Source organism: Bactrocera neohumeralis, chromosome 4 (assembly GCF_024586455.1).
Source record: "Bactrocera neohumeralis isolate Rockhampton chromosome 4, APGP_CSIRO_Bneo_wtdbg2-racon-allhic-juicebox.fasta_v2, whole genome shotgun sequence".
In the NCBI taxonomy this organism is placed as follows: Eukaryota; Metazoa; Arthropoda; class Insecta; order Diptera; family Tephritidae; genus Bactrocera; species Bactrocera neohumeralis.
In genome coordinates this window covers 87,953,662-87,977,438 of record NC_065921.1, presented here as the reverse complement: position 1 = coordinate 87,977,438, position 23,777 = coordinate 87,953,662, and the positions used below count along the sequence as shown (strand labels likewise).

The window sequence follows — 23,777 nt, the reverse complement described above, 5'->3', positions numbered from 1 at the left end:
TGCTTAATTAGCTTTCATCTTTTAATATTTAAATTAATTTTGCGGTAACTCAGTTGAATAAGAGATTTTTTTTCAATAATTAAATACCGGGTGATCCAAGTAGAGGTACAGCTTGTGCTAGAAAAGCAGCCGCTCGACCTTCTCAAGTGATATCACTTCGCTCTATGGGCTCTTGAAAAGTTCCAAGTGGATCCAACGTTTTCGAGCAAAATTTTGTTCAGCGATGAGACCATTTCTGGCTCAATAGGTATGTAAACAAAGTAAAATTGTCGTATTGAGGCAAAGATCAAACCGAAGAGTTTCAAGAGCTGCCATTTCATCCAGAAAAAACAACGGTTTGATGTGGTTAGTGGGCAAGTCGAATCAACCGTCCATATTTCTTCAAAACAGATGCTAGAGGAGGCGTAACCATCAAATGGATCCTCGAGACAGATCACCCTTTAAAAATAGCGTACCTTTAACAAGCATTTCTTCGTTGAAAAAATTTGAATTCCATTGATCCTTTAGCAGATCTCCAGCAGGACTTCTGAATAGAGTTGTTTGACGTTAAAAAAGATTTTTCTGCTTATAATTACCTAAATAGGTTGCCATTTATATTTCGGGATTAGAGAAAGAAAACGTATTAACCATCACAAATCTCTCTATTGTTTTTCAAAATATTCTCCACAAAGGTCTATAAACTGTTGAATGCGTTTGAACCATTTGGGAAACACTTTTGTCACTCTAATAGACATATCTACAAAACATGACTTTTGAATGCTTGAAGAGACTTTTCTAGCTTCCAAGAACGTTGAATTCTTAGTCAAGTTTTTACGTACGGAAATAAAAAGAAGCCATTCGGTGTCAAGGCATTACTATACGGTGGATGACTCATCAAGTTCATGTTTTGAGCGCTCAAAAATGCAGTTGTTTCAGTCGATGTGTGAGAGCTCACATTGGCGTGGTAAAGAGTGATTCATGTGGGATACAACATGTAAATTTTTCTTCTACAATGAATGTTAATACAATATTCTATGTGTGCTGGTGCTGCTAATGCCTATAGTTGCCTCTACCTCACGATAGGTCAATTGATTATCTTACAATATTAGTTAGCGCACAGCACCAACATTTTCCGGCAAAACAACTGGTTATGAACGACCTTCACGAAATTCGTATTGGAATGATTCACGGTCTCGATTGGATTCACAATATCGTCGATAAACAATGGTCCTTGATTGAGCTTCATTGCCAAACACTGAATTAAGTTCTTCCATGCACTATTGCTGGCTTAATCCACGTCGAAAGTTCTAAAAAATTATCGCTCAGAAATGTTTGCGATTTAATGCCAACTTTTGGCGGAGATGAATATTTTAAATTACTGTAAACAACACAAATAGTGGTCGTATGTCAAAACGTTCTGAGTATGTACAATATCAAAAATGTGAAACTTTACGATAAAGCTAAGAGCTGCAAGATTGAAACATTCGAGTTGCCAAATACTGATATATAAAAGACAATCTACGTAACATGCGAAAATCAAGAAAAATTGTTGTTATTTTGTTTGATTTATTTTACGTAATGATCAAAGGAGTAGCCTAAGTTTTGATTTTTGATAAGGTGGCGGCTTCTAAAAAATTAAGTCGGTTTCTGTGAAAAATTTATTTTGCAGAGTGGTTCAAAAACCGAGATTAATGTTAAAAAATCTTACTCCTTCTATTATTAGCTGACTAATATATCATCAATTGTCGCGTTTCGAAGAAATTTTCCTCAACAACTCTGAAAACAACGCTTCGTTTTCGGCGACAATTAACTAGGCTCAAAAATTCGTACAAATACTCTCATATCTCCGAAAGTATTAGCGAATGAAATCCAAATTTTTGGAGACTTTTCTTAAATAAACGAATTTTGGAATTTTTCGCAAAACAAAAAATTAATTTTTTGAAATTCGTAAGTGAATGTAAACACTAAAATCCTTCTATCCCTCCACCTTGCCACTCCATATGAGGTCCTCTTTCAAAGTCGTCCCCACTACAGACACTGCTGTATATTCTACTTCCTCTTTTAAGTCTTTTATATCCTTCATTTGGCCATAAATTACTGCTAATACCAATAATTATTTATGGCTTATTAATTTTTATCACAACAAGACAGAACTTTAGTTGATAGCATTAATTTTTGTTTTCTTTTTTGTTTTGTTTGTATTTCTGTATAAATTGCTTGCTATTTTCATACTGAAAAAATTTCGGTAATCCATACTGACTTTTTGCAAAGCATTTTTGTCTCAGCATTACATGCAAACATATATGCATTCATACAGACATACACACATGCATAGATACATACATCCATATACAGTAGGCAATGGAAGCTTTTATTAGAAGAGCCTCACTCTTCTTCACTGCCCCTCCGCTTCAAGGGCAATTAATAAGCAGGCAATTAACAAATATTAAGCGCTTAAGTATCCCCCATTACTCGGCTTATTGAATACTGTTTTTGGCTTAAGCCACAACAACAAGAACAACAAAATATCAGTAATAAGCTTAAAGCCGCGCACTTCATTTCTTTAATTATAGTTTGTACCTAACATGTCTATGTATACGTATGTGCGTATATATGCCACTTTTATAGCAAATAAAAATCGATTGCTTATTTATTAAACAATTTCATTTCTTGCGCTTTCTTTGCAGCTTTGACGCGCGCGGCCGTCCACTGCATCAGGCCATACCCTGGGCGGACGAGAATGTCTTCAAGAACAAGGCGCACTTCTACTACGACACAAATCCGCCGGCGCTGCGCATTAAGAACATACAACTGAGCGATGCGGGCCTCTATAAGTGTCGCGTGGACTTTCATAAATCACCGACGCGCAATTGGCGCATTAATGTGACAGTCTTAGGTGAGTTACCACAGACAAAAACAAAATAGCAGTAATGCTGCTCAAGAGAGAAAAGTTGCAGAATGTTGTGTGCAGAATTTTGCCATTTCAAAAAAAAAAAATAAACAGGGATGTGAAAAAAACGAGTGTTGCTGGCGCTTAGCGTTGAAAATTGATTTCTATGAATTTCTACGAATTTAATCAGCTACACCCATTTACAGGCTATTCACATTTCATTGTGGCAACGAGTTACGTTTCGGCAATACAAAAGCAAGCGCTTAAATTGTGGAAGCCCTTTAAATTACAACATACTTCCCTACAAAATATTTGCCTTTCTTTTTGTCACCATTTTTCCACTCGCCGCACGCCTTTCCTTTAACTTTGCTGTCACCAAGCAACGCTGCGCTCCTTAACTTTGTTGTGCAAATCAAATGATTTCATATTTTTCATTTGGCATTAGCGTTACACACACACTGCGCTGGAGCAGCTACTCACTCTCCCACTCAGGCATGAGGGTGATCTGTGGCGTATACGCAACCGCCCGCATCTCATGCTATCCCCAGCCACTAAGCGCACTCGTGGCATTTCCGCTTCCGCAGCGCACATTTTTCATTTCCCTTCCAGCTTATTTGCCACACTCGCACAGCCAGTGTACGCTTGTGTATGTGTCTGTGAAAAACGCGTACATTCACACCTTCGTAAGAACGTCGTCGTGCAAGGTGTCACCAGTCAGCTTGCTGACATTTTCATAACATTTTTCACTGTAACCAGCAACTTTTTTTTCTCCATTTTTTCTGTGCTGAAATGCCAATACACTCGAACGCCAATTTTGCTGCCTTTGAATTGCGACTAGCATATAGTATTTGCCTTATTACATCCGTGCAACATTCTCATCCGGCACCCAAGGCAATATTTCTTTGCGTTTTTCTTTCACCTTTTTCGACACACATTCCGTGCAACATTCTCGCATACCTGAGATTCCTGCAGTTATACGTCCTCAAGCTCTGTGCTCATACTCTGCTTCATCCTCTTCTTCTTTATCGCCCGCAGTGCCGCCCACACGCTTAACAATACTGGATCACAATGGCGCTGAAATACGCGACCAATTGGCCGGTCCCTACTTGGAGGGCGACAGCGTTAATCTGACGTGCCTGTCCAGCGGTGGTGTGCCGCCGCCGCGCGTCTCCTGGTGGCGCGAACACGCGCTCGTCGACGACTCCTTCCATGTGCAGCCAGATGGCACCGTTCGCAATATACTACACTTGAAAAATATCGCACGGAAGGATTTACTAACGGTAAGTACCGCCATATACATTTATATTTGTGTAAGTGTGAGTGGGTTTGCTCTCTTCCACGTCTGTTGAGTTTGAGTTGTGCGTTGTGGTCTCGTTCCCTTGTGTGCTGACTGCCCTTAAGAATGACTGAGTGCTGTTAATAAAAGTTGTTGCTGTTGTTGTACACTTGTAAATGTATATAGTGTAAGTGCAATTTAGCATTTTCGGACACTTTTAAGTGAGTTTTGGCAGGTATATATGCGGTACAGGTGTTCTCGAAGCAAGTTTTTTGAGTTATTTTGGAGCCCAGAGGGGTCGAGCCATAAGTTAAAATGTGGAATAAATTATGAAAAATTGAGTTTAACTTAAGAGGAATACATTTCGTTCATTCTTATGTTTTCTATACATAATGTTCAAGTACCTATGAGCTGAAGAACCTCTCGAAGTAATGAAAATATTGCTACCGTTCAGACAAGTGTTGTTAAAGACCGCAGAGTTCGAAAATTGTCGATTCCAAGACGCTCTCAGGAATTGGCACTGTCTCAAATCACAACCTGATGGATTTAGGAAAAGATTTGGGTTTGCATCCATAGAGAATTGTTCTCACTCAATAACTTAAGCCATTGGACCTCCGTAAATGTCGTGAATTTGCGGGGATTACTTTGGACCAATTTGAAATCGACCACGATTTTTTTTAAGAAAATCATTTTCTCGCTCACTTTCAAGGGTGTGTTTCGGAAAATAAACAAACCTATCGGTTCTGGTGCAAAAAAAAAATCCACAAACTATCTTTGGTATATGAAGTTTTTGGTCTGGTGCAATCATCTATCCGTACTTCTTTCGAAATGTAGCTGGTAACACCGTTCCTTTTAATGGCAATGGATAGTTGCATAGATCGTTGATAACCAACAAAACTGGGCTGCGTGCCATACAGCTGGTGCAACAACCGAATTTTTTCGAGAAAAGTTTGGTGATACGATTATTTCAAGAAATTGTGATATTGAGTGGCCACCAAGAAGTTGTGATTTAACATCTTTAGACTGCTTCTTGTGGGCTTATTTGAAGTTATTAGACTTTAGCACTAACGCAGACTCTATTCAAGCTTTAGAAGTCAATACTAAACGTGCTGTTCATAACAACGACTTGATTTAGTGGAGAAAGTACTCGAAAATTTGGCTCCTCGAAATCGTTGCTGCAAAAGAAGTGGGCCATTTGAAGGATGTTATATTCAAAAGTTAATTTCGATTGTACTTCACAAAAACATTGGGGTTTCCTTAACAAAAAAACAAAACTTTATATTAACTTCAAAACAAAATAATTCAAAAATTTAGAAAAAGGAAGCGTATGACAATAGAGGAGTTATTCTCGTATAACGAAAAGCATAACCTTTGCAACATCTCTATGGAGACATAACGATTAAATAATATAAAAAAAATCATACTAGAAATGTTCAATGGCGCAGGGTACTACTTTAAAATATTCCAAACTTACAATTCGGCTTTTTAAGAAAATCCGGTCCGAGAAAAAAAAACTAAAAGTAAATATCCATATGATCAAATTTGAACCGGACTTAGAAAAAAACTAAAAGTTAATATCCATATGATCAAATTTGTTCCGGACTGAGAAAAAAAATCTAAAAGTATATATCCATATGATAAAATTTAAACCAGACTGCGAAAAAAATCTAAAATTATTATCTAAATGATCAAATTTGACCCGGACTGAGAAAAAACCAAAAGTAAATATCTGTATGATCAAATTTGACCCGGACTGAAAAAAAAAACAAACTAAACGTAAATATTCATATGATCAAATTTGACCCGAACTGAGAAAGAAGTTACTCAGAGACATGCATATATTTGCCTTTTACCCAGTTTTTCCACTGAGCCCACCCAATATAACGTATTCATATTCTAGGACGTAGATATACATATATTTCATTCACTTGTGTGTATTAAGTTCCATGCATTAATGTTTACCTAAGTAAATGATTAATTCTTTTGTTAGGCGTAAAAAGTTAATATACTTGACTACAGTGTATCAAAAAAATATATTTACAAATATTTTATAACAGAGGAAGCACACACCCTCTTCATTCCTTTTGGTAAATAATAAACTGCAGACAATATTTTAGGCCGCTTTGCTGATTAGGCATGAGCGCGTAACACATGCATTAATATTTCATTATACAAAAGCAAATAAATGTACAGTCTAATGGCGAAAAATTGGTAACACTAACATATAATATAGTGATTGTTGAAAATATTATAAAAACACATTTTTTATGTAGCTATTTGTAATAAAAACTAATTTTTCTGCAAGCCTCAATTAAATAAGATTATTAATGCCTAGACTTGCTTTGAGTTAAGCTATCAAATATACTCTAAAATATTTAATACCAATTTTTGAACTCTCTTTTCCACTCACAACCACAATACACAACAACCACAACTAATATTTTGTGTTCTCACAACGCCGTGCTTCCACTTAGTTGGCCAGCAACTGTAGTCAAATGTGTTGCGTTAACGTTTTTGGCGTGTTTCGCATGCAACCAATGATTATGACATAAAAAATGAATTAACATAAATTGCTTACGCCTTGACAAATGAAGTGGATTTGTCGCGTAGCACAACGCTTTCCACCTCCACGAAGCGTGTGCGTCTTCGCGAGGCTTCAAATTGCTTTTTGGGAGTTCACCTATAAAATTTGATATGCCGAAGCGAAATTGTCATGCCACATGCTGGTTTGCGGTGAAGCTTCTACGTGGCTAAGTCACCTTATACGTGTATGTATGTATGTCAGCTTTTTCAGCTTAGCAAGCTTTCGTATGACAGTGAAGAAAAGCACAAATTTTTCACCGTTGCTTAGATGTGACACACATATTGTTTTTGCTTTTCTTTTTTTTTTTTTTGGAACTGAAGTCGCTTTGTTTATGTAATTTTAATTCCTTATAATGCGCATAATTTTTCTTGATAAGCTTTTTAATTTCCCGCGAAGCTATGCAAAAAGGAAGCGGTGGGGTATTTATTATACAGAAATATTTATATCATAACCAGGGTATATTAAATAAGTAAAGATGTTTGTAACACCCGAAAAGAAACGTCAGCTATCTTATAAAGTATTTGTGTAAGTGATCAGAGGGTGATGAGCTACGTCGATTTAGCTATATCCGTTTGCATATCCCTCCTCTGTCCTTGACTCCGTACATATACAAACTAGTGCTTCAGTTTTTGAGATATCGATCTGAAATTTTGCGTCCATCTTTTTCTCGCCAAGAAGCCGCTCATTTGTTGGAATGGCTGATATCGGACTAATATAGCATATAGCTGCCATACAATCTGAACGATCGGAATAAAGTGCTTGTATGGAAAACTTTTTCATTTGACGAGATATCTTCATGAAATTTAGCGTGAATTATTATCTAAGGCAACACTGCAATCTGAGAAGAAATTATTGAGATCAGATAACTATAGCATGTAGCTGCCATATAAACTGAACGATTGTTGTCAAGTGCTTGTGTGGAAGGCTTTTTTAGTTTACGAGATATCTTCAAGAAAATTGGCATGAGTTATTATCTAAAGCAATTATGCAATATCCAAAAAAATTGTTCAGATCGGATAACTACAGCGTATAGCTGTCATATAAATTGAACGATCGGAATAAAGTGCTTGTATGGAAAGCTTTTTCAGTTTATAAGATATCTCCTCGAATTTTGCCATAGTTTATTGTCTAAAGCACCGGTGCAGTCTGACCAAAAATTATTCAGATTGAACAACTATAGCTTATAGCTGCAATATAAACTGATCGATCTCTTTTAAGGAACCTTTTGTATTTGTGAAGGAAAATAGAATTTTCCCTTAAATTTCGTACCAGGTGTGCACTTTAAACGCTTGCGAACACAATGTGTATACACAATATATGTACATACATATATATGTTTATATTAATTTTTTGACTATATTCAATCAGTATTCCACAAGTATCTCCGAATCTCTCCAAATGATCCAGCAGCTTAGAGCAAAATAAACAAACACAGTTATGCAGCATTGTTTACCTGCCCGATTGTCTGCCAACCTGTCTACTCACTCATATTTTTGGCAGATTGCTTGCCGCAGCAGCTTCTGTTATTGTTATTATTATTGTGATTGCGCTGAGCATTTATTATTTAAAGCGCAGCAACTATGAAGATGCTCAGAAAACAAACGCAACTGTCACATGGCTAACAAAAAGGCATTCTGCTGACTTGACTCACGCTCCAAGTGTGTGTTGATCTTTTTCTACGTGCATGTGTGTATTTTTTCATATGTGTATGTGAGTATGTGTTGGTACATATGTGCCATAATCTTAATCCAGTTGGATTATTCATTATGCTGTCTCGACTGTGTGGACCATGAATGGAATGTAAATAATAATTTAGGAGATTGCCTGTGCGGACTTGACAGCCAGCAACAACAGCAGCAACAAAAGATGACTTTAAGCAAATAACTACACACAACAACAACAATACACGTAATACAGAGAGGCAAATCAAGTGCACGTCCCCATATACAAATACGCTCCCTCACAGCCTGCCATAAGCTAGAGTGCACTCGCCTTTCTATGTGTGTGTGTGTGGGTGTTTGTTTTTCATTTGTTCAGCGTTGTGTTCTTTGCACGACGCCATTCGGGCCTCTCATGTGTTCGCCTTTACTCATTTCACTTCACTTCACTTGACTTCACTTATTTGGGGGCAAATTCTTTTCAATTTAACTAAAAGTGTTTATTTTGGTATCCTGCGCCACAACTAGCAAACACAGAATGCATAACAAAAACAACAATAAACGACAAGTCGCATATAGACGCCGAATTTACTGCTGTGACGGCTTGGTGCGCTTGAAATATGATTACGGGATTAGGTGTTGGAAAGTGACAGTTCCCACTGTGGTGACTTGTCAGTAGGCAAAGGTGCAAGTATGTCTGGAATGCGGTTTGATTACATGCATTCATAACTCTCGACATGATTGTAGCATTTCGTTGCATATTTTTGAATATTTGGCCTAAATCTCTTTTGAAGGAAGGTTACACTTAAATATAATTGCTTATGAACGTACGTAATTGAAGGTCCAAGCAAGCGCTAAGATGTAGGAAAAATTAATAATTTCTTCAAATTCAAATTCAATTTCAAAAGCATACATTTTGGCGAACCTTACGTAGTAGTTATTTCGTTGGCGCAGAAAGGTATGCTTCGTTTTTTTTCAAAAGCTCAAAATAGACAGAAGATTTGTTTAGATTTTTAGTCTAAAAGTATTTAATTATTATAAACTTTTCTTTAAATTCTTTATATCACAGCTTGTGAATAAACTTAAGGTAGTTTGCTCGATCGGTTTTTACTTCAAGGCAGATTATATTGTGAACTGAACTATTTATACTTTAGGCTTTTGTCGAGTTAATAAGATTTTATATTTCTTATGTGATACAAAGAAATAAGCGCTAATAACTGACCTAAAGCGTTTTCGGTGTATACATTCATGACCAAAACTGACCCGGACTAGTCCGTATAAACTGCATGCGTGAACCAAACCGACAAATATTTGTTTTTGATATAAATTGGTATGACTGTTTTTAATGTTCACGTGAAGTTTCATCTCCATAAGTCAATTAATGTATGTTTAGCAGCTTGTTATTCATGAAGCGAACAGCCTGTGGGACGATTTTTCCTTTGAAACTTCGAGAATTTAAAAAAACGATATTAATTCACTGGAGCCAGAAAAAAACTGTGAATAATAAGAAAACGCGTTAACTTTGGTTGCACTGAAGTTATGATACTCTTCACATTACCAAAAATTAATTTCAAGAATTTTATTCTCATCGTTCAGTTTGCACGACAACGACGTACTATAGTGTTCCCATTTGAACAATTTTTTTCTCAGATTGCACTATTGCTCCAAACTATTATGCATGCCAAATTTCTTGAAGATATCTCATTAAATGAAAAAGTTTTTCATACAAGGACTTGATTTTGGTCGTTACCTTCATATGACACATATATGCTATAGTTATCTAATCTTAACAATTTCTTCACAGATTGCATAGCAAGCTTAGATAATTACCCAGGCCAAATTTCGAGAGATATCTCCGCAAATTAAAGAGTTTCCCACACAAGCAGTTGAATCCGATCGTTCAGTTTGTATGACAGCCATGCGCTATAGTCTTCTGATATCGGCGATTTCGACAAATGAGCAGCGACTTGAGGAAAAATATACGTGTGAACATTTGCAGATCGATATCATAGAAACTAAGGCACTAGTTCAAGTGCTAAGAAACTCGAAAATATCTAACCTTAAGATCGGTTACCTTAACTTTTATTTATGTGCAGTTAAGCCGACTAAAGTACTGGCGATAAGCTTCTGTAAATATGAGCATCTAACAGCTAAAATATTTCATTCATAGTTTCAACTTTTTTTACATATATTCTACATTCTCTACTGGCTATATTTCTGTACTCCAAGCCGTTGCTACTTAGCACACAACGTGTGTGGCATGCCTCATTTTCATTTCATTACCATTTACATAATTCAACTGCCACCGCAACAATACACGCACACACACACACACATACACTCAGCCATAAGTATTTAGGTGTAAAGACCACTCACGCGCGCTTATTGTTCGCGCTCCTCTAAGCCGTTCTTAACGCCCACCCGGAAATGATGAATCTCTCTTTGTGGGACAATTTTGGTGCGACTCGCCGCGTTCACACATTGTTCGCGCCAACGTGTGGCACTCGAGAACATTGTAAATCGTGGTTACAGCGCTACAATTTATTTTCACTTCTTTGCCATTGTTACAAGTTAATCTCGTGCAACGCGCCGCAGCAACGTCGCGCCGACAAAAGTGGACACAAATGTCACACACACATGCATACTTATTTATCTCGGCGCTCAGACGCCACACACGCACATTCATACATTCACACATACATATATTAATGGTAGATGAGCGTGTGTTGTGTCAGCGCTGGACTGTGTGTGTTGTCATCAATGCTGCGCGGCTTAAATAATGCTTGCGTCGTGTCCATTGCTTAGCTTATTTGCTTTGCTTCGTTCTATTTGCTGTGTATTTGCAACTTTTTGCGTACAACTACGGCACTTCCTCTGCTTGCTGCGCGGCCTTCGTGTGTTGCAAGTTGTCCTGCTGCTCGAATTTGCGGCAAGCTACAGTTGCTTTGTACAGTAAACTAATTTCTACACCTGACTTGCATTTCTCCGTTTTTTGTTTGCGTGTGTGTGTAGTAGTTTTCTTCCAGCAATTTAGTCACTAAATGCTCGAAGGCTGCTCTTGTCTTGCCGGCTTAGCTTTTTTGTTTGTTCTTCTTTCGAAACTAATTTCAAAACACATTTCTCTGCTCTCCTTTTTGCCGCTCTTTACTACGCTTTGCTGCCCGCTGCCCACATGCTTTGGACTAAGACCGCACTGAGTTGGCTTTGGTTAGCTTTGTGGCTCATATGCTATGTGTCTGTGTATATGCCGGGGCATCTGTTGTATGGTGAATGTCTGAAACGGTCTTAATCGGCTTTACTACTCAGGTTTTATACTTGAAATTTTCAATTACAGTTATAGTTTTCTCTCTGTTACAGAATTCATTTGTTCGTTACAACAATTTTTGTTTGTTTGTTTTTTTTTCTTGCTTTGTTTGATTTGTCTATTGTACTCTGGATTTTATGACAATTCCAGCAAAAATTTGTTTGACTGGTGGTTTGAGAATTCTTCCAATGACTTTTAAATTGGTGGTAGTCGAAGCTGTATGCTTCCTACAGCGTCTTGGTAGGGATAACGTGTTTTAACAGCTCGTAGCGACCATGTTTGTTTATGGTTTTGTGTAAAATTTTGTCAGTGCTTTCAGTAAAATTTGCCATTTTAGCATGTCATGTTTCACTTTGGTGCATATTTTGAAAATTTCCAAGGCTACTACCCAAATTCACGTTCTCCGAAAAATTCACAAGTTCACGTTCATCGAAAAATCTTCTCATCTCAGATGAGGCCCACATCTGATTTAATGGCTTCGTCAGCAAAAAATATTGTCACTATTGTGGCCCCATGTGGCTTAGGATATGCTGTTGCATCTCCAAGAATTTACCTTTTTGTGCTGATTGCGATATTACGGCATCTATTTCCTTAATTACAATATATCATTTGCGTGCGTTATAACACTATGTCGATCGATTTTTTTGTTTTTTCTTTTGCCGGAATTTGATGAAATCCAAGCGTGCAATCTTTATTTCGAAAAATACGATGTCCTGCCTCATGCTTCACGTCTAAAAATGGACACTTTACCTACAAAGTTTGGCGACTCGTTAATTTCGATAAATGTCCCAGTCAAATACTCGTCCAGATCATGCAATTTAACCTATAGCCACTAGATTATTGTCTATGGGGGTATGTTAAATCAATCGTTTGCGCCAAGCAACCGAAGTTGATCAGGACCGAGGAGTTCAAAGAATTCGCAGACAACATTCAACGCATTATAACCGAAGTTAAGTCGAAATGCAGCTCTGGGTCATTCAAAATTGATGTAGACGGCACATAAAGCCGTGGTGACCATTTCGACGATATTTTGTTCAAGTCATAAACAGTATAAAATTATCCACATAACAAAAAACCAGAACCCATTTTGATAAAAATCCATTGGATCATTTCATTTTTACATCACAATGTTCTTTTTTTACCATTTATATTAACAGTATCCTTCTTTTTTGAAGGGTTATATTATCAGAGTAGTTCAAAAGTAGTTCAAAGTTATGTTATACAGATTAGCAGGTTAATCAGAACCATATTCTATTATGACTCTGGCCGCTCTACACTTGGTCGTTTCAATGGATACGTGGCCGTCCTTACTTCCATTGTCCACCCATCGGTTTCGTGTTGAAGGAACTTTACTCTGTAGCATCATCTTTCATCCAAACGACATGTCCTGACCAGCGAATTCGTTGAATTTTTATGCGCCTAACTACCTATATCTATGTCTTCATATAGTTCATACAGTTCGTGGTTCTATCTCCTGCGAATTGCACTATTTTCCAAAATGAATGCGCTCCCCATTAGTTGAACAACTTTTCAATATTTCTTTGCCTCAGCTCGAATTGCATTTAAAGGCACTTAGCAAAATCATTTCTAATAAATCTCGGCGTTTTCGGCAACACAAACAGATTTTGCCATGTGCTGAGAATCGGCAAAGTGTTTACCTCTGTCAAAAACTTTACGCCGCCAAGTTGCAGGTGAAACTATTTGTGCGCTTACGAACGTGCAACAAACATAATTCGGTGAAGAAAACAGCTATTTATACAAGGCTGGCAAAGCTTTTAAGATTCTACCGCTGCTGCTGTAAGTTTCATATAAGTTTGCGCAAATTTTGGCTCGCAGTTGCGTCGCAGCCATGGAAAAGTTTCTGCCGGATTATCGTATTATGTCAGGAATAGTTGCGTACAATAACTGTGCCGCATTCTAACGGGATGTGGCATTTAAATGAGCTTGCGGCAAAATGCTTAATAGCAAATTTTGCTGTTTTATAAAGACAAGTTGGTTCACTTAATTTTAAGTTTTCAGGCAACTTGGGGGGAGATTATTAGAAATGAAAACATGCTTTTAAGTTTTTTGACATTGAAGTTGAGTTGTATAAAGGAAGATTTGCAAAATTCACAGGATTGCACGTTTTCAGATATTATTCAGCTTAAGAGAAATGTTGCTGAATAAAGAGCAATGTAGCTGAATAAGGCGCTGAATGCCATAGCGCCTGGCAATCTTGCTATGAAGTTATTCAGCGCACAACAGATCTCGTTAATTCTGCTCCAAAGCTTACAAATATCAAAAAAATTTTGTTTTATAACAAATTTTTCCACTGCGTGAGCTACTCTCCTCACCCGCTCTCACTCAATGTAGGCAGTATTTACACTCCATTCTTCATGCTCAGTTATATAATACCAAATCAGCGCTGCAGCGCCGGCTAATCAATGCTCACCCTTTCGCTGTCAGTCCAGCAGCGCACCCCTGCTGTGACGCGCTTTATCGGCCGATCTCTTTTGTTGCCGCATTGAAATTACCATAATATATTAAGCAATTTGATTCAATAGTAATTTCTCATTTACTTTCGTCTCTTAATATACTTAATTAAAACATTTGGTTGTGTACGCTTTTTCCACGCTTGTGTGCGTGCACATATTTGTGTGTGTGTGTTTGGTTGTGGTTAACTAATTACCTGCGATATGTTGACGATATGGCGCCAACATACCGATTAATAAGCATTAACTAATAATTCGAAAATGCAACCAAGTCATGTGATTGAGTGTCGTCAACATACACACATACATACATACACATATGCATTGGCATGCTCACTGCGTGGGAACATTCAATCGTTTGCGTGTTCGCTTCGACCATCATATAATTACCACAAATAATGACTTTGGGCGAGGTGGCAACGCGTTTCGTTTGCTTTTCTAGGCCGCTCGTGCTTTATTACCGTTATTAATATCTAGCCGGGTTCGTTTGTACTCGTATGTGTGTATGACGCTGCTCTTCATTTCCTGCTGTTCTGCTCTAAATTGAACTCTCTGCTTCTTTCCACAGGTTTACACGTGCCAAGCGAGTAACGGACATGTTGTGGCGGCTCTGACGAGGAAAGTTGTGCTGGACATGAACTGTGAGTAGCAAAAATATAATTTTCATTTCTTTAAATTATTCATACTTACTGTGAAGAATTGAACAAAATGTTTTTTAATTTTTTTTATATATATTTTGTTACCTGGAAGAACCAAAACCCCAACGAAAATATTGAGAAATATTTTTTCTTGGAACTATCACCACATGTACTTATTCCCAACACTTACTGGCAACAGATTTGTTTTGTGAGCAACTGGCAGTGAAGTGAGCTCGTAGATTGAGGGAATCCTCCCATTAGGTGCCGCTAACAAGCGGCTTTCTAATATAGTTCATAAGTTCCCGTTTCCCGATTTTCGAAATCCTATAAAATTGAATTAAAATTTGTTAACCAATGTTACATTATCTACCAGAGCAGGATGGAAAAGGGTTGAGTAGGACACGACATTAGAGATGAGCATCTATATGGATGGATTCAAACTAGATAATCTCTTCAGCAAAACTAGATACCAAAATCCTCCATCTACTATTTTCAAAATCCTGCAGAGTTGAATCTAAATTTGGTCTTTAATATCGCCTTACCTTTCAGAGATGACTGATAAAGGGTTAGGTAGGCAAGGGCGCAGGAATAAGTATCTAAATGGATGGTTCCAAACCTATTGGGAGGTGGTGTCCTCTCTGCCTTGATCTCTTAGTAAATCTAACGCTTTATCTCACGATAAACCTGCATAGGTTCCAAGACATAGTGATATCCCTGATATCTGTGAAGTAGATGAATGAGCCAGAAAAGGCACTAACCTACAATTAGACTCCGACAAAGAAGGAATTTAATGGCGCTGGTTACTTGAAGATATTTAATTGATAAACATGTTTTAAATATGGCTGAGTCTCGGTAGAGTCAATCCCTGACTTGCCCAATAAGCAGGAAAACGTGGCATGAATGGAATATGGGCCACACTTGGCGGCTTTTAAAATTTAGAAGTTCTGATTTTGGAACTCTAGTAGGAGTGCTAGTAGGCAACTGTCTAATTGACAGACAGGCCAACAGACAGGCCAGCAGACTGGGAACACCGTATATTGACGATTGTAGAAGCTGTTAAGATGCAGACGGTTAAAGCTGTTCATACTAATGAAATTCCTCACAATCACAGGGTGGTTCACAAAGAATACAATTGAGTGAGGGGATTTTAGTCCTCGGCAGTATCACAATGGGATCTCTAAAGGGCTTTGTGCGTCCTTAGACAGCCACTCTACATACCTTTCAACCTTTTCAAAAGTGCATAAAATTTGTTTACTTCGGCTGTATGGTTATAACCGGGTATAACACTTTACAAAGTTCCACTGCTTGTAGCATTAAAAGGTATAAATATATCTTTATTTGGATTTTGATCGATCAGTTTGTATCAATAGCTCAAAAATCGAACTCATATATTTCTTAATTTGTAGATAATTTTCAATATAACTCTAAATAAGCAGTTGACAAGAGACTGAAGGGTTTACATATCGACCGAGGAAAAATTTTAAATAAAGTCAAAGAAAATAACTAAGGGTGGAGCTTGCCTGTCAAAATCAAACTTATATCTTTATTACTGATAAAAAGCAAATTTTAAATCTAACTGTACTTCAGAACCGTCTAAAGTATTGTGTGAACTTTTTAAAGCTAAGACACGAACCGAAAGAGACAGGAACTGCATCTGCTGGTTTCTTCTTTTTCGGTTCGTGTCTTCGCTTTGAAAAGATGTATGATTAGTGTAGTGATAGTTCACAACTCAGCGTGAATTCTTGAACTGAATGAAGTATTCGTATTTTATTTTTGAAGTATTTTTATTAAACGCTTTCCGCGAACTGTTCACGAACTGATATTGACAAAACCACAAATGCAACATTTTGTCGCCATTAGCTGTTCGCTTGAGCAAATATCTCTTTAATAACATATATATAATATGAGACCGGATTCCACATAAACATATACTTAGCTACTTCCATGACGAATTCGCATTGACGTAAGGATATTTTTAATAGCATTCGCTAAAGCTCATTTTCTTCTGCATTTTCCAGCTGAACAAGCATGCATACTTACTCAAACTCTAACACATATACGATTATATATATGAATTACATATGATCATGTATGTATGTACGTATATGCTCTGCATAATCTCCCCTTGCGTTTGCTTTGAGCGAATGTGCGTTGACTTGGTTTATGATGCCGGAAAATCCCTTTGAAATTGCGTTCATTGCTAATTACCCCGCACATATTAAAGTACAGGTGGCCTTTTTGCAGATTTGCGCTACCCCTGCAACCACAAGTACACATACACACACACACACACAAATGCGCTGCGAATGCTAATAAGTTTGCAAGTGTGTGTCTGTGTGTGGTCGTGTGTTTGCCAGTGCCAAGTGTACATTTGCTTTCATATGGACTAAACATGCAATTGTATGCTAAGTAGTGGCACATAAATGTCAACTACAGAATTGGTAATAACATAAAATAGCCGGTCAACAAACGTACAAATAAAAGTTTGGGTATGTGTGTGTGTGTGTGTGGTGAAGTGGTACAGTTGAGTGGAAGAACATGTCGGACAAGGCCAGTGCCCAGTTTGGTCACAGGAACACGCCGAGGAAGTGGAAATGTAGGCAAAGTTAATTATTTGCCATGTCGCTGAGGGATACTGGGCAGAGAGTCGTAAAAAAATGAAAGTAAGAAACTGTGGAAAAAGTGAGCAGCGAGCAGTAAACCGTTGTACTTATGTAGGCTTGCGAGATTTATGTCGAAACATAAAAAATATGCTCACGAAGAGCTGTTTGTTGACTTATGGCCATCTACGGCATACAACTGCCTTATTGATTTAAGTATGCACGTGTGTGTGTGATCTCATTTCCATACATACGAGTCGCATAAAACATATGTGTCAATGTAGCGTGCGCCCAATTTTTCGGGTTGCAGCGTAATTAAGTTGTACTACAAAAACAAGCGGTTACTTTTTGGGTTAAGTGGCAATTCTAGAAGTTACATGAGTATACATACATATAAATATATGCATTAACTTAGTGGCAAAATGACTTTTGCTGTAACAAAATTATATATTTTAAAGCGAAACTATTTAAGTTGGCAGAAAGAGTTGAAAAAATGCGGAAAATTGAGTAATGCAAAATACATTATAAACTTGGATGTAAAAAGTGTTGAATTTTCTAGAATTTTTGCTAACGATTTTTCTATGTCAAACAGCTGGTTGCGGCTTAAGTCCTTGGTATCCAAAGTATATACTAGTTATTGCACATATTTGCTTAAGTAACAAGCTATCAGTGTTAAATTTCGATTTACGAATTTCGCTTTACAGATTAACACTAAATTCTTGTTGCGCCTAAAAGCAACTATATTAATTGCAAGTTGCACGTGTATATCGTCACCTGAAATGCAAAGCAACGTATCATCAAAAAAAACGAAATTGAGTTTTTTATTGCATAGGATTCAGTAGATCATATTACATATAATAGCAAAAAATTTCCTGCTTCCTCTGTGAAATATAACCAATATGTAACCAATATATAACCAATATATAAGTAATATATAACCATTTCATAACCAATACTAATTTTTTTTTTCAATATTAATGTTTTTTGTTATATCGTTTTTCCTTCGCCTGTAAGCTTTTGAAGAGTGATGTTTCGTTATTTTGCATTCTAGATGACGATATATATGTACATGCAGTGAGCTATCGAGTAAATAGTTGCTTACTTTTCAGCTTGTTATAAAAACAAGAAAAAAGGCTAACTTCGGCTGCACCGAAGCTATAATACTCTTCACAAGTGCACTATTTATATCATAAAAAAGTATAAAAAGATATTTATCTTGATTCGGTAAATTTATATGAAAGCTATATGTTATAGTTGTCCTATTCTAATAATTTCTTCGGAGATTGCATTATTGCCTAAGAAAATAAACCAAGCCGATTTTCTTGAAGATATTTTTACAAATGAAAAAGTTTTCCATATAAGCGCTTGAGTCCGATCGCTCAGTTTGTATGACAGCTATCTGTTACAGTGGTCCAATCCTAACAATTTCTTCGTATATTATACCGAAGCCTTAGGTAATATTCCATGCCAAATTTCTTGTAGATATCTCATCAAATGACAAAGCTTTCTATGTAAGCGCTTGATTCCGATTATTCAGTTAATATATCAGTTATATGCTATAGAGATTCCATATAGGCGGTGCTCACACATAAGCCGCGTCTTAGTAAGAATAGGGCGTGTACAAAATCTCTGGTCGATTTCTCAAAAACTGAGGTTCGATTCAGCTTCTCATATTAATCAATTATATATATGTATATTTATGTATGTATATATGGTATATACTTTCTAGGCTCTCTGACGTTTATTTTTGGGTGTTACATACTTCGTGTCATACTTAATATATCCTGTTCAGGATATACAATTGAAGTTTATACGACTAATTCACTCCTATCGAATTGCTAAAGGTATTAAGTGAGTCTCAAACAAACTGAAGTATCCTAAGCTGGAGTTCTAATGTTTTATACCTTTTTAAAAATTCAAGGAAATATTTATATAATTTCTGGTTATAACAATTTTCAAAATATGATCGTATGCTGGCATACGTCTTAGGCGGTCATGCCTAAATATTCATTCAACACACTATATGGCATATTATGTATAAGCACACGATTCTTCAGTTTTTAACAATCTTTGTCTCTTCAAAACCCCAATTTTTGTACTTAACTTCGGCTTTATTTCCGAAGTGCTTTTGTCTGCCACACAGACTAGTTAGAGCACCCAAAAGTATGCTTCAGCTTATTTGCTTGCTATTTAGCGAGTTTTTCAAAAATATTACTCTGCAGATGCTCGACTTTATTTGCGCATACTTTCAGGCGGCTTTTGTACGAATTATGGGCCTAACAATTAAGCTTTAGACAAAAAGTCAATCTAGCATATTATCTCAATTCAAAATACTTGTGTTGAGTGCTATTTAAGGCAGGCCAGATATGTCGCGTTGCTTCTTTCCTACCACTTCTTGCTTTCAAATTACAAAAGCTGCTTTATTTGAAAAACTCCTTCCTAGCCGTTGATTGACATGAGTGAGCTGTGCTGTGCGCAAAAATCTTGACAGAAGTCAAGTTGAGAGATTAAATAGGAAAATTGTAGACATTAAAGCGCGATTTGACAAACATTTAACTTTTGACAACAACAAGACAAAAGCACCAAGCGGAAGCACAAATAAGAAAAGCTACGAAATAAACAAAAGACCAAATTGGAAAGCGCAAAACAAAGGCAAATAAGCAAGTGCGCGCTTGCTGACTTTATCAGGCTTTATTTATCTCTGTGTGTGTGTATGTGGGTGCATGATTTGTAAGCAGCAAATAAAGCGCGGTGAAGTAGTGGGTCGCGACGGCAAGCGGAAGCAGCGGGGCGGCGGAAGTGTGGCACTAATTTGTGCGTGTTGTTGGTGGCGTGCCAAAATCCTTTGTAAATTGACAAAATGCAGCGCCAAGAAACACAAAGTCAGCGTGTGATTGGCAGCAAATGAGGGTGGCGACCAACAATAGTGATTAAGAAGTTAGAATTGAAAGCAGCGCCAGCACTCCAAAATGGTGTTTACGTAACGCGAATGACGCAACAATGACTGAACGTGCGCGCACTCGTGCTGTCCGCTGCCTTTCGCATATCACACGCTGCTCAACTCACACCTGTCACTTATCGTAGCGCGGCCTTTTGTTTTCATGCCACAAACGCGGCAGCGCCACACAAATACACAGCGCACAAGCAGACTGCCTTACAATTGGCAAATCAAACGGAGAAGAAAGTGCAGTACATGTATAATAATAACAACGGCAACAGCACACTTTTCAATTACCGACATGAAAACAGCGCACAAGGGGTGCGCACCCCTGCAAGTAGGCAACGAACAAAGCACATCAATGATAAGTAACAAGCAATAAGCAGGCAAGACGCGATGAATGCCTGCATAATTTCTAGCGCGTGACTGTAATTAAAAGTCGTACAAAAGGGACGGTAGCGCGCCGCACACACACACACACACATACATACAAGCGCGCACGCTTACACATGCCGCAGTGTTGCTGGTGGTGGCACTGATGGTGGCAATGTGGACCTTATCGGCTCGCTAATGCGAAAATATGCACAAATTGCACGCTTTTGTTGTTAGCGCACAACAGCAACAGCGCTGAAATCTGCTTTGTATTGCTTTGTGCCAATGCAATTCCTATTTTCTTCAACACAAGCAATATTTCTGAGTGCCACGTCACCCTGATTGTGATTGCGCTGATTTATGCGCCCTTTTTGTGGCACATGCCGCGCACGCCGTCACATACGTGACATCGCTGCAACACGTTAACGACAGTGGAGTGCGCGAAAACGCAGCAGTCATCAGCCTCAGCGGCCGGCAGCGCGCCACAGTGCTAATTGCACGTTCCAACTGCCGCTTTGGCGCCTGAAGTGCATCTTTGCGCTCAAAAACTGATTGTGATTGGATGTCACTCGCATGCGGCACGCGTGATTACCAATAATTAGTGCGCATTGGTGGCCCCAAGCCAATTTGCGCTCGTTAGTTTGCTTATTTCTCTATTATCTGATTTTGTACTGCATTGTTTTCACTTCCGTTTCCGCTTTGCCTGTCAATAAGCCGTATAAGTTACTCAAAGAGTTTTCGTGGAAGGTAGCACAATTTTATTTATTTTGGGTAGTCGAAAAAATCTTTTCGTATTTCTAATCAAATTACTTTTTGCCATTTTTCCTATCTTTTTCTACTAACAAAACACGAAAAGACTTTTTAGACTACCCAGCAGCCACCAAAACCCCACATTTTACTCCCAATTTTCCTCCAATCCAAGCTAAAACAAAAATTCCTGCACTCACCGCCCTCTATTTGTAGGCAAGCGGCGCTCTTGTCTGCCTCTCACTATCTGCCGCCCCTTTACTGCCAACTCGTAAATAATTCCCCACAAATAGTGCAATAAATTTGTGCCATTTCATTACAACTTTTCGAGGATTTGCTAAAGTAAACAAGCAAAATTATATCACAACAGCAGGCCTAGAAGTATGCTATAAAGCTGAAATGAACTAAGCGCACTCATATCGCTACAGCATGCTTCAAAGCAAATCATATTAAGCGCCAGCCAGTTGTTAAACAATCAAAGCTTTGTATTTGTCATATAAACAAGGAAATATATTTGCACGCATACAGAGAAAAAAGAAATACTAGGCAAAGCCAAGCTAACGTAAGTTGTCTATTCATATCAAGACTGGCGTATTTGCTTGAATTTCTCTCACAAATGCAGCGAATAAGTCAGCAAATAACATAAGCAGCTATAGCATGTATGTATATATGAAGAAATGCGTGATGGACAGCTTATATATATTTTTCTGTAAAAGTAGGGCACAGCGCCTAGATTTATGCAATGTGTGGCATTAGTATGCTTACTACAGCCAACCAAGTTGATGCAGACACAGAGAAAAGGTTGTGTTACACTTTAGCAAACTTTTGCGTAAATATTTATTTCCAGTTCCTGCCACAGTATATGAAATTTCCGTTATAACTGCACTTTTATATTTTTATAATCTTATTTATGCATGAAAAATATGTATTTAAATTCATTTTTATTTTAAATTTTTTTCACTAAACAAATTTTGTGTACACAAACCTCTTGTATCACCCTATATTTCTCGTTTGCAAACAGCAACGCCCAGCTGTCGACTTTAAAAATATGTTGCATACATTCGTGCGCGCATATAGTTGGAATAGTTCAGTACGCCCCAGTGCAAATTTAATATTTTAGTAGTTCAATATATTTGCTCTAGTGAATAGCGTAGTTTATGAGCCAAACACATAAATAAAGTGCCTGCACATTTCTGAAAATAAGCTTATATGCTTACGTAAGCAATGCATTGGCAGGTAGCTAAGTAAATGGTAAATACTATTCGTAAGTCTAGGCTATGTAGATTAGTTTGTTAAATAATACCCCGGATTTATGGCCAGTGCTCAGCTGTTCAGTGTTTGCAGCTGTGGCCGAATGCTGGAATTTTTTATGCGCTGCTGAGGCTCAGCGCTTTCACCTGCTTTTCTGATTCTTTTCTACTTTGGCTGTTATACGAACGTTTGCATATAAAGATATACGCTTCATGACAGAAGATGTGCATAAGAAATTAGGATATTTCAGGTGAGACCAGAAATTGATAGTAACAAGCTGTTAGTACAAGCTGAACAAGCAGCGAATATTTGAAGTCGAGAGTCTTAAGTAAATACCATACGTAGTGAATATACAAAAATTCAGAGGAAGGAAGGAACACATGCAGGAAGACTTTGTTGATCTCTTTGCCCAAATCTAGCGTTCTTTTTCAAAGTACTAAGCTCACATATATGCGGTCAATGAAAAAGCGCCTTGATGTATGCTATATTTTTTCCTTTATTTGTACAAAATTTGTTTTTGAACAATATAATTATGTTTGTAAGTTCAACTCGGTATAAAGCTTACATAATTATGAAATAAAAATTAATTCTGATGCTTAGAAATTTGTCTATTTTTATTATCGTATGCAAATTTCATACGTCTAAACATATTTATTCCTTTAATTTGCTTTTCGTCAACTAAAATTGGTTAGAAAGAATTTTGCGAATTATGCCGTAGAAAAGTTAGACGCCTTGAAGTAGGCTATATTTTTATCATGCTTTTGAAATTAACTTTGGTTATGAGATGTGGGCTCACAGTCTGTTTGCGTATCTATGGATTAGCAGGAACTCTATAAAGCAACCCAACAAAAAATACTAAAAATTATTTTTTATTTTATTTTATTTTGCGTTTTATTCTCTAAAATTACTTAACGCACATTATTTTTTGAACGTTATTGATAGATAGTAAATTTAAAATTACATTACACATATATTAAATTACCACACATAAGCTGCAGATGAGCATAGGGCCTTGATGTATACTATATTTTTTTGTTGTATAGACGTTAGACGCCTCGAGGTATGCTAC

The 23,777-nt window shown here is 37.4% G+C and overlaps 1 protein-coding gene across 1 annotated transcript in view; it reads left to right on the top strand.

The window, feature by feature from the left end:
• Positions 1-23,777, top strand: part of LOC126755612 (uncharacterized) — a 168,171-nt gene that overhangs the window by 111,961 nt on the left and 32,433 nt on the right. Inside the window, exons 4-6 of the mRNA XM_050468311.1 lie at positions 2,667-2,875; positions 3,905-4,149; positions 14,731-14,803. Coding sequence (XP_050324268.1) covers positions 2,667-2,875; positions 3,905-4,149; positions 14,731-14,803 — 527 coding nt within the window. The remainder of the gene's footprint in view (positions 1-2,666; positions 2,876-3,904; positions 4,150-14,730; positions 14,804-23,777) is intronic.